The sequence below is a fragment of the Hyperolius riggenbachi genome, chromosome 10 (assembly GCF_040937935.1).
Source record: "Hyperolius riggenbachi isolate aHypRig1 chromosome 10, aHypRig1.pri, whole genome shotgun sequence".
Taxonomy (NCBI): Eukaryota; Metazoa; Chordata; class Amphibia; order Anura; family Hyperoliidae; genus Hyperolius; species Hyperolius riggenbachi.
This window is the reverse complement of record NC_090655.1, coordinates 48,289,732-48,307,275: the sequence shown is the minus strand read 5'-3', so window position 1 is coordinate 48,307,275 and position 17,544 is coordinate 48,289,732. Positions and strand designations below refer to the sequence as shown.

General features: G+C 44.3%; 2 protein-coding genes across 4 annotated transcripts in view; one reads left to right on the top strand and one right to left on the bottom strand.

Annotated features, from left to right (window-relative positions):
• The window catches only part of CLSTN3 (calsyntenin 3), a 245,713-nt gene that overhangs the window by 155,691 nt on the left and 72,478 nt on the right, over positions 1-17,544 (bottom strand). The gene's annotated exons all lie outside the window — the stretch shown is intronic.
• Positions 249-16,148, top strand: RBP5 (retinol binding protein 5). Its single transcript, XM_068258857.1, has 4 exons — positions 249-435; positions 3,446-3,624; positions 11,835-11,936; positions 15,819-16,148. Exons 1-4 carry the CDS (start codon positions 363-365, stop codon positions 15,870-15,872), a joined length of 408 nt encoding a protein of 135 aa, XP_068114958.1. The 5' UTR covers positions 249-362; the 3' UTR covers positions 15,873-16,148.

Below are 17,544 nucleotides of genomic sequence, written 5' to 3'. Positions count from 1 at the left end.
AGCCAGTACAGTCACCTGATCTGCATACTGATTGCAGCTCAGTGATTCAGAAATAATGGTAATGAACACAATAAGCAGAATAACAGGCAGCTAAAGCAAATACAAACAAACAGTAACAAAGCACGCTCTGCAGAATATAGAGAGGCCTGGCACTGCTAGTGGACCACAGGTTAACGTGGTCATTGTTGTAATAATCAGAGATTATATGTTGGGCTGGGCTCAGCTCCTACATAATGGGGATTACTGGACACATTAAAGAGAAGCAGATCAGATGAGAGCGAAGACAGAAGCAGCAGAGAATGAGTTAGCGCGTCAACGCGGAGCATAGAGTCATCCTCATACAAGTGCTCAGGAGTGTCAACATGGTCGACAAGCTGAATGGGAAGTTTGAGCTGGTGTCCCAAGAAAACCTGGAGGAATATCTCAAAGCCATAGGTAAGGAGAGATGTGTCAGCAGCAGATGCTATACACTATTAGAGATGACATAATGATTGGATGTTATCACTAACATCTAATAGATAGGATAATATAACATGACATAAATCATAAGACATTATAAGATCCAGTACATCTCTCAGAACTGCTGCTTGGTTGTAACTGTGAATTGTTTTGATGGATTATGTTATGTCACTTCCACATGCCCTTCCAATGTTTACATGCCCATCAAATCCCTGCACTGGCTCCCTATCCAATTCAGAATAAGTTTCAAAATTCTATGCCTGGCCCATAAATATGTGCATAAACTTGCTCACAGGTATACTCCAGGCCGCCCCCTCTGGTCTTCCAATGACCTTTGTCTAACTGCCCTACGCATTTTCCACTCCCATACGTGCCTGCAGGATTTCTCAAGAGCTGCCGCCACATTTGATTTGACGTGGCTATGAAGTAGAGGTTAGGTTCTGGATACCACTGAGCCTTCCCATCCCTGCACCAACGTTCCTGCCCCATGCTCTGTTAAGGCTCTGCGAGTGTTTGGGTCTTTGTTGTTACGCCTCTGGTAGTATTTCTGTTTGAAACACTGTGCAATGCTTACATTTTATACCCACAATTTGTGACGTGGTGAATGTGAATTTAGATCTTGGGAAGGAAATAGATGTCATATACTTGCCCTTTGCAAAGGCATTTGACATTGTTCCTCACAATATCCTGATGCAGAAGCTGAGGATCCAGAACTAATGTGGATTAAGAACTGGCTAAAGGGCAGAAGGCAAAGAGTGGTGGTAAACCGATCATACTGAAAGTAGGCAACCTATGAGTGGAGTCCCACAAGGGTCAGTACTAGGACCAATCCTTTTTATGACCTGAATGAGGTATCCCTGTGTGCTGCCCACAGAGCTCAGCCACACTGCAGTTGCAGGGGCTGCACCCTGTAGTGTCCCGCCTATGGGCAGGGCACGGCACAGACAAAACCTGTCCAAGAAGATCACAGCCTGGAGCTTTGAAAGGCTACAGTGCGGACAATCGGTGGCACAGACGTTTCCTTACCTGGTACTATAAAAATGATATGACCTAATCAAGGACTTTCTACACTGACAGAGACAAGCTCTGGACCGAGTGACACATGGGCCAGGAAACATCGCTGGCGAGAGCCGGGCTTGAAGTATGGAAAATTCAACAACTTTCCGTTCCGCAATTAAAAATGGATTTTATTGAACTGACATCACAGGGATGAAAAGTGCAGCCAGGCTAACGTGTTTCCATCCCCGAGGAGGTCTTTCATCATCGCTAGTTACATGTCTAGAAAGCGTTCATTACTATCGCCTTCCACCCTCCCCCGCCAATTACAGCAGCAGCAAAGCAGATCCCAGCAGAGGCGAGGGGAGGATAATGCACAATAATGGGGTTACAGATATGTATGGAAATGCAAAAAAATGGTTACTGAAACAGACAGGAGATGTGGCGGAATAATACAGCCTGGAATAATAATCAAGCCGATGAATTAATTTGCTAAACATACTGGAAAAAAAAAATCGCATTATGCTTTGGTGGATGGAACTGCCACAAATTCTCATGTTTGCACCCCCAGCTACAAATCATTCAGTGTTCTGAAATGGGTGTCTCATTAAATAAGTCAGGAGTCAAATGTCTGCCCACGGGTCCTGTGCAGCCTCACCCAGTTGTCACTTCCTGTCTGTACATGACGGCAGTCATCCAGGTTTCTGGGCTAAGAGAGTCCCAGCAATAGCAATGCTGAAATCCAAGAACTGTACTCCAAGAGTCTCTTAAAGTGAACCTGAAGCTAGAGGTACATGGAGACCACCATATTTATTTCCTTTTAAACAATACCGGTTGCCTGGCAGTCCTGCTGATTATTCAGGTATCAGTAGTATCTGAATCACACACCTGAAACAAGCATGTGGCTCATCTTGTAAGATTTTTGTCAGAAACATGTGATCTGCATGCTTTTCAGTAGGAGACCTTAGGCAAGTTTCCCTAACACTGCTACTGCCTATAGAGCACGCCCTAGTGGCTGCTGCTCTGGCGCTTTGAGTCCGCCAGAAGAAAAGCGCAATATAAATGTTATTTGTCTTGTCTTGTTCAGGGTCTATGGCTAAAAATAGGGCAGCCAGGCAATTTTTATTGTTTAAAAAGAAAACAATATGTCAGCCTCCATATCAGTCTCACTTTTGGTTCCCTTTAAATTATGTCAAACTCAAGCCCGCGGGCCAAATTTGGCCCACAGAGCCATCCAATTTGGCCAACAAGAGGTTTCCTCACTTTGCATTATGTTTGGCCCACTCTAGACCACCAGAAAAACTATATTAGAGGTGAAGCCTGGTTCACCAGGGAAGACTTATGGGGGAAAGCACTAAACATCAGGGAACTGTATAGATGAGGGGAGTCACTACACACCAGGGAACTGTAGAGGGGAGACAGGTAGACACTAGACACCAGAGAACTGTATAGGGGAGGGAGGGGACCACTAGACACCAGGGAACTGTATAGGGGAGTGAAGGAAGACCTCTAGACACCAGGAAACAGTATAGGGGAGGGAGGAAGCATTAGTCTCCAGGGAAAAGTATAGGGGAGGGAGGAAGGCCACTAGACACCACGGAACTTTATAAGGCAGGGAGGTGGCTACTAGACGTTGAGGTTGGCCTGTAACTTGGTCCCAGTGTTCAATTTCAGCCCACTTTGTAGTTGAGTTTGATAATTTCAGCCCACTTTGTAGTTGAGTTTGATAATCCTGATGTACAGTGATCTAGGTAACTAGTGATGAAAAACATTCAATTGTTTATCTTGATGCACGGACTGCACATACAACATGGCTTCTATTACTATGACGTGGCCTGGAAACATACTCGTTTGCCTTCCTAGGCAGTCTCCCTTCTTCCATGTCAGGTACCGGCCAAGATGGTCTTTGTAGAAACACAATGCTGATAACCATATTGAAGATAAATTATTGTGTCTATAAGGTAAATTCCAGCCTTGTGTCTCTCTTCAGATATTAACATTGCACTGAGGAAGATTGTGCTCCTCCTGCGGCCGCAGAAGGAATTTGTGGTCGATGGAAACCACATGATCATCAAAACCCTCAGCACTTTCAAGAACTACATCATGGACTTCACCCTGGGGGAGGAGTTTGAAGAGAACCTGGCAGTGATGGATGGGCGCATCTGTAAGGTAAAAGTGGGAAAGAGATATCCAGTCTTTCTATTATCATTATGAATTTACATAGTGCTGATGTTTTACAGAGTATGCTGCACAATTCATACCACTGACACCATGAAATATCCTATCAATCAATCAATCATATATAGTAACTCACTCATAGCGTGTAATGCTGGAAATACACAATGAGTTTTTTGGCAAATATATGGCGTAATAGATAATTTCCGACAGGTCCGATCTGATTTAGATCATTTTTCTGATCAATTTTCTCATAGAAGTGAATGGAAATTGATCAGTCATTGTGTATTCCCAGCATTATAGTAATAATCTAAACAGAGGAGAATCCAGGAGCAACTCCGCTATCTTGTATAAGAACATCTAAACTTTATTCCAACATCTTCTTAAAAAAGTAACAAAAAGGGGCAGTAAAAAACATGTAAAAATACTTATCACATCCAGATCGCAATTGCAGCATTAGTGTCAGTCACAGAGAGGTGCGGAGGTACAGAGTCGATGATCGTTTCGCCCCCCCCCCCCCAATCGGGGCTTTATCAAGTCTTAATAAAGCCCCGATGGGGGTGAAACGATCCTCAACTCTGTACCTCCGCACCTCTCTGTGACTGACACTAATGCTGCAATTGCAACCTGGATGTGATAAGTATTTTTACATGTTTTTTACTGCCCCTTTTTGTTACTTTTTTAAGAAGATGTTGGAATAAAGTTTGGATGTTCTTATACAAGATAGCGGAGTTGCTCCTGGATACTTCTCTCTTTACATGATTACTTTCATTATTCTGTGCTATTAATCCGGATGGTGCACCGCTTTGAAGAGTATTGTTGTAAGGCAGCACGGTGGCGTAGTCGGAGCAGTGCTTTTCAGCGCTGCTAGATTTGGGCGCAGCCAGTGCCGCCATAGACTGTAATGGGAATCAGTCTATAGCGGCGCTCAGTGAGGAAGGTCGGCTCCGTCAGAAGACGGAGCCGAAGTTGCTTAAAAAACACAATAATTCGGCCTCCAGCAATCGCTGGAAGCCGAATTATTTCATTCCCCCACTATCCATGTCGGCCTGGAGGGGGAATAGTAATTAAAACGCCCCGGACTTGTGCAGAAGCAGGACCAGCCATTTAACAGCTGGATCCTGCGCCCAAGTCTACCAGCGCCGTATTCAAATGTACGCTGGCGTAGTGGTTAGCTCTCTTGCCTTGCAGCGGCTGGGTCCCTGGTTCGAATCCCAGACAGGGCACTATCTGCAAAGAGTTTGTATGTTCTCTCTGTGTCTGTGTGGGTTTCCTCCGGGCACTCCGTTTTCCTCCCACATTCCAAAAACATACGGATAAGTTAACTGGCTCCCCCTAAAAAAATTGGCCCTAGACTACAGTACCTACACTACATAATATAGACATATGGCAATGGTAGGGATTAGATTGTGAGCTCCTTCGAGGGACAGTTAGTGACAAGATATATATATATATATATACACACTGTACACAGCGCTGCGTAATATGTCGGCGCTATATAAATACTAAATAATAATAATAAAAGGTGGTGTGCGCTCACTGTTACATTTTTGAACCTTTGCCAGCATTATAGGACCTCTAACTGACTGTATAAGACACTTAAAAAAAATGAACTGTTTTTACAAATGACAGTACAGTGACCAAGCAGCCCGGGGTGACCCAAAACCACAACGAGAGTATAGGGGATGTGATATGCGGTTTTTTGGGGATCAATGCAACCACAGGGAGGCAGTTGTAAAGTTTCAAAAACAGTCTATTTATTGTTTATCAAACAAACTGGCTACCTGCCAGCAAACAAAACATTGGCTTCTTGCCAGCAAACAAAAAGCAACAGCTTATCCTCAGCAGTAAGGCCTCGTTCACATCAGGGCCGTTTCTGTGCGCTTTCCACAGCGCACTGCCCTGTGCGTTCAGCAAGGTATTGATTTTTCCATGTAACTAAATGTAGCTGGTTCACATCTATGCGCTGCGCTGAGCAGCGTTACAGAAACGTAGTGTTGCAGGCATTTCTGTGCGTTGAGCTGGAAAGCGCACAGCAATGCAAGTGAATGGGTCCGCTTTTTTAGCGCATAGAAGCGCGTACAAGCGCATAGAAGCGCATGCGTTTTTACCCCTAATTGGAGAAAAAAATACATTTACATACAAAAACAAAGTTTTATTGACAACTGCTGCTGCTACAGTAAGCAAAACGTGCTTTAAAGAAGCGCAGCGCAACGCACAGAAACGCGGACTAAAGCGCGCACAAGCGCATGCGTTTTTTACCATGCGCTTTAACACGTTTTTCAGCGCAGCAGATGTGAACGAGGCCTAAGGCAACAAAACAGATTCTCTTCATTACAACACACAGAATACAGTCCAGCACACTTGCATGGGTACTCTTTACCAGTCTGAAGAGGTATTTGTAATCCACAGGTCTCTGGGCAGTACAGACTCCAGCCTTAGCTCACATATCCTCACAGCTCACAAACTGACTCAGGAAAAAGCCGACGCCCAGTGTGAGACCTGTGCATTTATCACCTCTCCCACCAACCTTCATTGTCCAGCCCCCCTTGCTGGGAGGAATAGATGGACCGACCCAACCTTCCATCTATTACAGGATCCGGGCCCTGGGAAAAGAAATAAAACAACAACAACAACAAATAACATTTGTAAAGCGCTTTTCTCCCGTGGGACTCAAAGCGCATAAGCATGGCTCCGACCATCGTGGTACAGGGGAAGAATTTTATAAATCTGGAAATGCCAGGCTAAACAGGTGGCTTTTCAGTCTGGATTTGAATAGCTCCAGGGATGGTGCTGTCTTTACTGGGTGTGGTAGGGAGTTCCAAAGAGTAGGGGCAGCATGACAGAAGGCTCTGTCTCCAGATTTTTTGAGGTGCACTCTGGGAGTGACCAAGTTTATAGAACTTGCTGATCTGAGGTTGTGAGAGGTGTGGTGCAGCTTCAGCAAGTCCTTCATGTATCCAGGGCCCAGATTGTGCAGGGATTTGAATGTCAGCAGTCCAATCTTGAAGAGTATTCTCCATTCTACTGGTAGCCAGTGCAGTGAGCGAAGGATCGGTGTAATGTGACAGTGGCGAGGCTGGTTTGTTAGCAATCTGGCAGCAGCATTCTGCACTAATTGCAGGCGACGCAGGTCTTTTTTGGGGAGGCCAGCATAAAGGGCATTGCAGTAGTCCAGCCGTGATGTGATGAAGGCGTGGACTAGGGTTTGAAGATCCTCTGGGGGAATCAGATGTTTAATCTTTGCAATGTTCTTCAGATGAAAGAAGGAAGATTTAACTACAGATGAAATTTGGTTTCTGAAACTCAATTCCCCATCGATTAGTACGCCAAGGCTGCGCACAAGGTTGGAGCTGTTTATGTCTGAATTCCCAATCCTGATTGGTGTTGCTTTAGGATAGAGCTGTTTTGATGGCGAGCACTGGCTTTGGACAAACAGGACCTCAGTTTTGTCAGCATTCAGTTTTAACCAGTTATCATTCATCCATGCCTGAAGCTCAGCTAAGCAAGAGTTTATTTTTGGGGTAGGGTCTGTTCCACCAGGTTTGAAGGACAGGTATAGCTGTGTGTCATCGGCGTAGCAGTGGTACGTCAGGCCATGTCGTTGGATAAGTGTACCGAGTGGCAACATGTAGATTGCAAACAGCAGAGGGGATAGGATTGATCCTTGTGGCACTCCGAATTGTAGAGGTGCAGGTTTGGACATTATAGGTCCTAGGGATACTCTCTGTGTTCTGTCAGTCAGGAATGATCTGAACCACTGAAGGACTGATCCACTGATGCCACAGTACTCCTGCAGTCTGTTAAGCAGGATTTCATGGTCAACTGTATCAAAAGCAGCTGAGAGATCCAACAGGATTAGGATGGAGCATTCCCCTCTGTCCCTTGCCATGAGCAGATCGTTGCAGACTTGGATGAGGGCTGTTTCACAGCTGTGGTGTTTCTTAAAGCCAGATTGTAGAGGGTCCAGGATGTTGTTTACTGACAGCCTGGTTTCAAGTTGCAGATAGACAGCCTTTTCAATAACTTTACCTAAGAAGGGGAGGTTGGAGACAGGTCTGTAGCTGCTCATAGCATCTGGATCCATGGAAGGTTTTTTGAGAAGGGGCTTGATGATTCCTTCTTTTAGAGAGGTAGGAAACCTCCCTGCTTGCAGAGAGCAATTTACTATTTTGTGAAATGCTGGACCAAGCAGGTCAGGGCATTTCAGCATATGTTTAGTTGGCCCAGGGTCCAGGTCGCAGGTTGTCTGGCGGAGACGACAGAGGGTGTCTGAGATCTCTTCCTCGCTAATACTTTTGAAATCAGTCCAGGGTGTTAGGTTGTTTTTGCAGCTATTTCCATTAGTTGCATGAGATGCTGGCAACCTGCTGGTTAACAACAAAACCCTGGACCCCTATTTCCCAGCATTGGGGCTGTCTTAAAAAACACACATGAAAAGCTGGTGATATATATCACCCATCCAGTACCGATCCCTGGAGTCCTGTACAGGGACTACAAGAGACCGAAAAGCTCTCCTACTAAAAAGCAATGCTTAATGTGGTTTGCCTTCTTAAAACAGAAGGAATTTACAATAATTCAGCTTTAAGTGAACATCTGTGGTTACCCATAATGCACCGCTACTGAATATTCAAATTATCTCTTTATGTCCCTGAAAGCCAGGCTAACATCCAGACTCGCTGGTGTCTAGCAAGCCTATAGCTTTAAATTTTACAGAGCTACATGAACTTCAAATGCAGACAGCATGTTTAGGACTTTTGGTCCTCATCAGTGCATGGCAGGGATTGATATGGCTCTATAGGATAGGGCTTGGACCAGTACAACACAGTAACCAAGCACGGGGCTGGATTTGTACTTTTTACCACCCAATGCCACTGTCCCCAGCCGCCCCCCTTCAATATAGGTAGCGAAATGACCACTCCGCCCCTTTCCTCTAGTATAGATAGCCAGATGACTTCCTTATTCCTCCTTTCAGTATAGGCAGCCAACTCGCTTCCACACCACAGCAGCAATGCCTTTCTCCGCTCATCTCCAGTGTAGAAGCTTCCTTTTCCCCTCCATCTCCATCAGCCACTGCTGTATATGTGTCCCTCAAACAGCCATCTCTCAGTCACATGTGGAAGGGGAGAGGAAGTGTCTAAAACTGGAGACAAGCGGAGGTGTGAGTAACTGGTGGCTGCTATTTCACTTCCTCCGCTTACAACTCTGCAATGTTGCCCCATTCCATAGCCACCCTCCACAACGCTACCGTGCACAAGAGCAGAGCGGCCATTGCACAGGTGGCTGGAAGGAGGGTACTGCAGTCAGGCGTTTGCCCAATCTCCCTGCACTGCAGCATTTTCAAGCTTGCAAATGCTGCACCAGGCGGGTAGCTTGCTGCTCACCCGCCCTTGCTACTGTGGTGCCATAGGCTACTGTGGTGCCATAGGCCATGGCCTAGTTGGCCTTGGCCTAAATCCGTCCCCGGCCAAGCAGCTTCGGGTGACCCAAAACCACAAGGAGAGTATAGGGGACTAAACGAGACAGAAAAGCCCTCCTACTAAAAAGCAATGCTTAGTTTTGGTTTGCTTTCCAAACTAAGCATTGCTTTTTAGTAGGAGGCCATCTGGCCACCACCAGCTGAAGCTCAGAAGACGATAGGTGCTGCAACAGGACAATGACCCAAAGCATAGAAGCAAATCAACAGAATGACTTAAAGGACTACTGTATGGGGGTCGGGGGAAAATGAGTTGAACTTACCCGGGGCTTCTAATGGTCCCACCCAGACATCCTGTCCCTGCGCAGCCACTCACCGACGCTCCACTCCCGCCTCCGGATCACTCCTGGAATTTCCGACTTAAAAATCAGAAAACCACTGCACCTTCGCAGCCGCCCCCTCCCTCCCGCTGAGGTCACCAGGACTGTATTGCACAGGCCCAGTATGGTCTGTGCCTGCGCAGTACGCTCCTGGTGACGTCAGCGGGAGCGAGGACACAGCTGTGCAGGCACAGTGGTTTTGCGACTTTAAAGTCGGAAATTCCATAAGTGAACCGGAGGCGGGGCCGGAGCATGCGCGGGCACAGGATGTCAGCAGGGGACCATTAGAAGCCCCAGGTAAGTTCAACTCATTTTCCCCGACCCCCCTACAGTAATTCTTTAAACAGAAGAAAATACAACTTCTGGAGTGGCCCAGTCAGAGTCCAGACCTCAACGCGATTGAGATGCTGTGGCATGACCTCAAGAAAGCGATTTACACAAGACATGCCTAGAATATTGATGAACTGAAACAGTTCTGTAAAGACAAATGGTCAAAAATTCCTCCTGACCGTTGTGCACATCTGATCTGCAACTACAGGAAACGTTTGGTTGAAGTTATTGCTGCCAAAGGAGGTTCAACTAGTTATTAAATCCAAGGGTTCACATACTTTTACCACCTGCACTGTGAATGTTTACATGATGTGTTCAAAACATGTAATTATTTGTGCAGTATTTGTTTAAGTAGACTGTGTCTATTGTTGTGACTTAGATGAAGATCAGATCACATTTTATGACCAATTTGTGCAGAAATCCATATAAGGGTTCAAATACTTTTTATTGCTACTGCATATTTATTGCTGCCTGCCTGAATCATTATGTAGTCAGACATACCACCCCCCACTACTACTGAATGGCTCTTGACAGTAAATGGTCTGCTATGACTACAGTCAGTCGTGTCCTTGGCTTGTAGGCATTAGATTAACACGACATCAGCCACATATGTATTAATACATTTATAAATCTCCCTGCACCCCACCACCCCCACTCCCCTCCCACTCCATCTACTTAGTCTATAGCAGCGCTGCAATCGAATCAGTCTCTCATCCTACACTGACACCTACTGGTCACTTTGAGAAATTACAGCCATTCTGAGTAATTATCTCTTTTGACTGCAAGTGAAATTCCACCATTATCGAGAAACAATACACCCTTCTTGTTCAGCAGATTGCTAGAATTATTGGCCCATATTTATTTGAAATTATTATTTCATATATGAATTCAAAGGCTTAGCAGCTATGCAAGGCTGCATTTATACTTTTTCTACCCCTAGGCCAACTTCCTTGTACAGTGCCGTTTCTAGCCTTTTTGTCACCCCAGCCAAGAAATCCTGGGGGGGGGGCAGGGCTTAGTTCAGGGGCAGGGCTTAATCAGGGGCATGGCGACCTTCATGACCAATGGCACTGTAGGCTTTGGCCTGGAATGCCTTTAACGGCTCTATCCTTGTATGCCTTGTATGTTCTCCTATTCCATATCATCCCCCTCTTCAATGTGTGAAGTACATGTACAGCAAACCCTCTCTTACAAATACAGGCCAACCTCTTTATCACGCCCCTTCTATGTACTGCAGCTACCTCCTGTGACGGAATGTGCAGTCACCCTCCAATTCCTGTTCCCTTTGCCAGTTTACCATTCAGCCTCAGACCCTGAGGGAATCCTGAAGGCATTCAGCACTGCAGGCAAAGTACCTTTTGTATTGGTTGGTGAGTCCTCACACAGGACAATTTCGATTGTATGTACAATCGATACAATCTGCGATCTCATATAGGGACCAGATCGCTGCTACCAATCCGCAGTAAGAGTGTGGATATGCAAAGCCGAACTCTAGCTATATCCTGTAGTAAAAAGGGTTAATTCAACAACCTTTCTAGAGATAGCAAAATAACAATATTACGGTAATAAAAAGGTTAGGGTGACGTTTCCCTTAGGAGACGCAAACTCTTTGCAGATTTTTCAGAACAAGCACTTATGCAATCGATTTTTAATTGTTTATTTTATAATAAAATAATGCATAAACTAAAATACAGCAATTGAAATAGATCAATACAGGCTATATAGAAGGTAAATAGCAGATATAAACGTCTAAATATTGGCTAGAAGTAGCTATAACAGCAAATAGCGACTGTATAAAGCAATCACTTCCAAGTGCCCAAATTACCGATTGTAGCCACTAATCGCAGCTTTTAACATTGTTGGCAATGGTGGCACCATTGTTTAACACAGTGCCTCCGGTGCCCTTTTTACCTGCTTTCATGCTGATGGCCCTCCAACAGCCCCTTGTAAAGGAAAGATCGTGGCCCAGGTGGAAAATGCCTCCCTGCCCCCTGGGCCTGTCCTCCCCTAAGTCCCCTACAGGAGCTCCTACACATTCTCCTCATTCTCTGGGTAACACATATTCATCTTTCCATCAGACCACCGTTACCTGGGATGGGAAGAACCTGGTGTGTGTCCAGAAGGGAGAAGTGCCAAACCGCGGCTGGAAGAACTGGATGGAAGGCGAAACGCTACATATGGTGAGAGGTTTATATATTCTAAGACGGTCACCATTTCACCTCGAAGGGTTTTTTAAAATAATGAAAATGTATTTCATTTTTCTATGGGAAGGTGTATAATAGGGTATTTGGATGTGGTTTTACTTTTTGGCCACAAGAGGGAGATACAGAGTTAGTGTGTTCTAAAAATAGAAACAGAAGGAAGTGTTTGTATTTGTTTATATTTGTGTAAATACAGGAACATAGATACTCGTGCTGGGGGAGGTGAAAAGGTTCAAATCGCCTCTAAAACCCATTTTCACCTATGCAATTAAGCAGGAAGGGTTGTGAACTGAACAGTGTCACCAGGGCACCTGTGTCCATCATAGAAAAGAAGTCACTTCCCCATTTGTAGCATCCTCTATAAGGGTGGCCATACATGGTAGAATTTTTCATTTTTTTTCGATTAGATAATTTAGTTCGATTATTCCGTTAGATCGAATATACAGATTTTTCCAGCATGTCCAATCTGATTTTTTTCGAAAAAAATGGGATAATCGTTCGAATTTCTTGATCGAAAAAAAATATTTTCAACTTTCATTCGATTCGATCATTTAGATCGAATAAACGGGATAATCGAACATTTTTATTGTACCATGTATGGCCACTTTAAGGCTCAGTTCCCACTTGCGAAGGTCCATTCAGCAGAGAGCAGAGTGGACCGGTTCAGTGTCACGTCCAGGGTAGATGCGTTTCCGCCATAGGTCTCTATGGGAAATGTATCCGCCAGTCCATAAAAATGCAACAAGTCGGGACAGAGGCATAACTACAAATCATGCCCCCCCCCTCAGCAAAACTTTAGTTGCCCCCCCCCCCCCCCCAATGTTCAAACCCTCTGCATTGCCTACCTCTGCTGACGCATACAGCCTGGGGGTCCTTCTTGCAAGGGTCATAAAACAAGTGTGGATATCATCATCTTCACACCCGTAACAAATGTAGCCACAAAAACACCTGATCTGAAACATGGACCCCTTTCTCAGAAGGAATGAAGTAGTAGTTGATGCCCCCTTACAGCTCTGAAATCCCCCCTCCCCCACGATTGCCCTGCCTCAGGGTCGAGACTTTGCGTTCTGTTAAATGCACAGTACATTTTCCTAACAAGTGGGAACCAAGCCTAACTGCCATTCACAGGTAGCCAAGTTCTTGTTTGTGATCCTATTATTTGTGGCTGCACCTTGTTATTATTATTATTGATTGTATTTATGTAGCACCCACATATTACACATCCTTGGACAATAAATAAGGTTATGGACAATGATAATAGGTGTGACAGACAACACAATAGGGGTAATAAGTAGGTGTATGTATTGTTACTTCCCATTTACAGTTTCCTCTCCGATACAAAGCAATCCCTTGTTCATGTCCAGCCCTCTTGGCTACCAACTGCCTAAGACTGGGGCCTTTGTGGCCTTTCCAGTAGTCCGGCCTCGCTGAACGAGACTGGGACTGTCAAAGCTTCCTGATAGGCATATATTTTGTGCAGGTGAGAAAAATAAGTAACAGTTGTTCTGTGCTGCTAATTACACATACGGGAAGGGGAAAGCACCTGGGCCTTCTATACTGGTAACTAGTGCGACGCAGAGCACAGAGTCCAGACTAGAAAAGTAATGCAACCTGGGCTTACAGTCAATTTTGAAAACTCATATTCGCATTCCAAGTTGATGCAATTTAGAGAGAGAAGTAATTTGGGGTCTGGCGATCGCCGGCACCCCAAATTACCCGTGCGTGGCCCGTAAACTACAGCACTGTAGCTATAGTGGCACCCATCTCAGGCATTACGTGGCCAGGGCTGTTTGCCAAGAAGACTGCTTCTAATACACCTGATCATGCACTAGAGTAGTACTCCTACGTTATTCTGTGGGCCGGATGCATAATCAAGTAGGATACACAAGGAGAGAGGGCCCTGCCAAAGGCTTACAATCTTACTTTACACTCCTCCATGAGATTGTATACATACCCCAGTCTCTCCAAGAAATTACCCAATACTTCAATGAACACCACTTTGACCGCATTTGATGATCATTTGCTAAGATTAGTGGCATTTAAAGGGAACCTGAAGTGACAAGTATGTGGTTGCTTCAGGCTCCCTTATAAAGTAGTGTCAACTTCCTGGCTTGGAGCTTTTTGTTCCAAAAAGCAGATGCCATCTTAATATAGCTTTAAAATACAAATCAGGTGAGAAGAATATGGAGGCTGCCATATTTATTTCCTTTTAAAGAGTAACTGTCAGGCTGCAGAAGCTAATTTAAACCTCTATTCTCCTGTGTTAAACAGTTTAGAAGGAAGCCCAAAAGCCATTAGTGAAGATAAAAATCTCAGTTACCTTTGATGTGTGCTTATCAGCAAGGCTGTTAAAACCCAAGAGGACGCAAGCCGCATACTATACTGCAAAGCATTCTGGGGCCCTCCCCTCGGCTGCTAATGAGACGTTACAGCAGCTTGTAATCAGTCCAGCGTGTAGCACTGATAAATCTCCGGGCAGAGTACACTGCAGGAGTCAGCTATTGTTCCTAGCCACATGGCTCATTAATATTCACTGCACACTGTGTTATTCAGTATGAGCTTTTCTGTGATCAGGAAGCAGGCAGGACATGACGACACATTTGACAGAAAAACATGGAGCCTGCCATGAGCTGTCAGGAGCATCTATCTCTGCATATACTATATACAAATTCTGTGAAATCCAAACGTGGACAGTGAAATGCATATGTAATGTAAGTACAGCCAATCTTTAGCTACTGATATATGTGTTTATTTTCTCTGAGACCTTATACCTAACAGCTCCTCTTTAAACAATACCAGTTGCCTGGCAGCTCTGCTGAACTATTTGGCTGCAGTAGTGTCTGATAATGCTTGCACGATCAGGTTCTATGGCTAAGCATATTAGAGGCAGAGGATTAGCAGGACAACCAGGCAACTGGTATTGCTTAAAAGGAAATAAATATGGCAGCCACCATATACCTCTTGCTTCAGGCTCCCTTTAAAGGACATCTGAGGTGAACATAAACTGATGAGAAAAACACTTGTATCTGTCCTCCTTTTCCTAAAAATGACCTTTGTAGATATCCCTCAGTTTTATTTTTAATTTGAATCGAGTTTTTAAGTTTTTACTGTTTCATTGTCTCTGCTCAATGACAACGTCATTGACGTATGCTAGAGCTCAAATCTATAAAATATTGACCTTTTTATCTATTTTTTGCTCTAGGAAGCCATTTACTGACAGGAAAGCATTTTATGGCTGTAAATACTTATCAGTGAGGATTATACTATAGTCTGACCCAGTCTCACCCGGTCCTGACCCGGATAGAAACTGTTACTTGCATACCTGTTATTTAACTCTTTCAGGCAGAGAAAGAAAAAAAGGAACACAGCCTAGTTATTACTAGTGTGCTAGGCACTGTACATACACATGTCTATCTCATGTCACATGTCACCTCGGGTATCCTTTAAGGTTTTATGTGTTTGTTTTGTACTTTGGTAGACATTCTTGTGTTCGACCTCATCAATTTAATGATGGTTTCTGTTTATTTTTATGCCTAATAAAAAGTAGTTTCTCCATTGTAAGGTTTAGTTCAAACTGTAAAAGGCAATCACTAAGTGCTTAGCAATTGCGATTTTGCTATGAGATTTCAGAGCAATTTTAATTGTATGTACATGTTTGTATCATTTTAGAGCAATTTTTCCTAAAACAATATACAAACAGCATAATTTGAGTTTTCTCGCAATCTCCGCCTTTCATTTGTCGATCTTGTCACTTTGCCGATCACCAGTGATCAGCAAGCATGAAAGGCATAAATATTAGGGATAGGGCTGCGCAGGGGTGGTGCATATTGATCGGTGATGGTTTCCTCTGTGTCTTGGCAGGAGATCACAGCACGGAATGTTGTCTGCACGCAAACCTACCGGAAGATCTCATGAAGAGGGACTGTCATTATAGCTGCTGGCCGTCACAGGACAGGCTCCTGTCTAGGATTTGAAGCTCGTATTTCCATGCTGGGTCCTGGGCAGCCTTGTCACTCTGCCTAATGCACCAGAGCTGCTCTTTACTGAAATCAACGCTACTTCTGGGAGTCTGGCGATAACAGCCTGCAGCACTGGACGGCCGTGACTGGTTCTCTTTTCCTCTGTCAATGGTTTTCATTCATTTTTGCATAATGATAACTTGAGCTGCACAATAAATACTTATTCTTCTTTGCCTTGTGTATAATTACCTAATGTAATCATATTCCAGAGTGAAGTTATCTCAGTGAAAGGCTGCCTGAGATACCCATTACTCATACCAATTGGATGCTTAAAGGGGGCAAATCACTAAAATAAAACTTCACATATAACAAGAGGACTCGGATCCTGATTACCAAAATACTAATATTTTAAAACGGAATTGTCAGCCATAAAAATCTAATTCCATTTACCCACTGTCCTGTGTCAGCGCTGCGTAATATGTTGGCGCTTGATAAATACAATAAATAAATAAATTATGCAGTCTACAACCTGACCCTGCATTGCAAGTATTCCAATATAATGATAAATGTTTCTGCTGTGCCTGGCTCTATTTGGCACGAGGAGAGGAGAGCTTGTTATCTCCCCCTCCCACATTTCTGCTCCTCACTGATTGGCTAAGAGCAGTTCAGTGTGACACGAGACTGAAAAGGGAAATACACATCACCTCTCTGCAGAAGCTGCTGAAATACAATCTATGCCGTGTTCACACGTGCTTACAAAGCAAGCTAGATATAACAGTGCAGTTTCCGGAGAAAAAAAAGAGTAAGGGAGGAAATGACATCAGGATTGGCTTCAGGCAGTAAAGATGGAAAATGCCTGAAACAGTTTTCTCTTTATCCTACTAATATTATAAATGGGAAAGTTCGGATGTTTGTTACTCTATCACGCAAAAATACACTATCAATACAAATTTCACTGGGAAAATGTAAACTGCTGTCATTCTTACACTGTTAATGGTAGGGTTCTCAAACTTTGCACAATTGGTCGCTGAGTGACTAGGATTAATATTCAGAAAAGTGCGTGGAGCCTATAAAAGCTAAATTCACCTATTGATTTTCAAGGGGAACATTTACATTGCTGCCATTCTTGCACTGGCACAAGCCTTAAACCTGGTACAGTTGATCATTGGGTGACTGGGGTTCAATTTGAGAAAGGTAGGGGGGGGGCACAAACAGCTAATCAGATTTGTTTCATTCCAATGCAAATTATTGATGCCAAACACCGCAAAGCTCACAAACTTGGTTATTGAGTAATTGATTGTGTGTTAGGGTTAGGAAAGTTGGCACAGCCAACACCAGCCAAATACATAATCGGGCAACGCCGGGTCATAAGTGGGTGGGGACAAATACACATTTTAATGGGAAAATATAAACAGCAGCCATTCTTAGAGGCCATTCACACTAGCTGACCGCAAAACGCTAGCGATTTTGCTAGCGTTTTGCTCTTGTGTTTTTGGCGATTAACGCCAAAAAATCACCATTCAAACCTGGCGATTTTTTAGCGATCGCGTTTTGCACTTCTATAGTACTAAAACGCGATCGCCAGGAAATTGCCTGAAAATGGTGCAGGCTACACGTTTGCGTTTAGC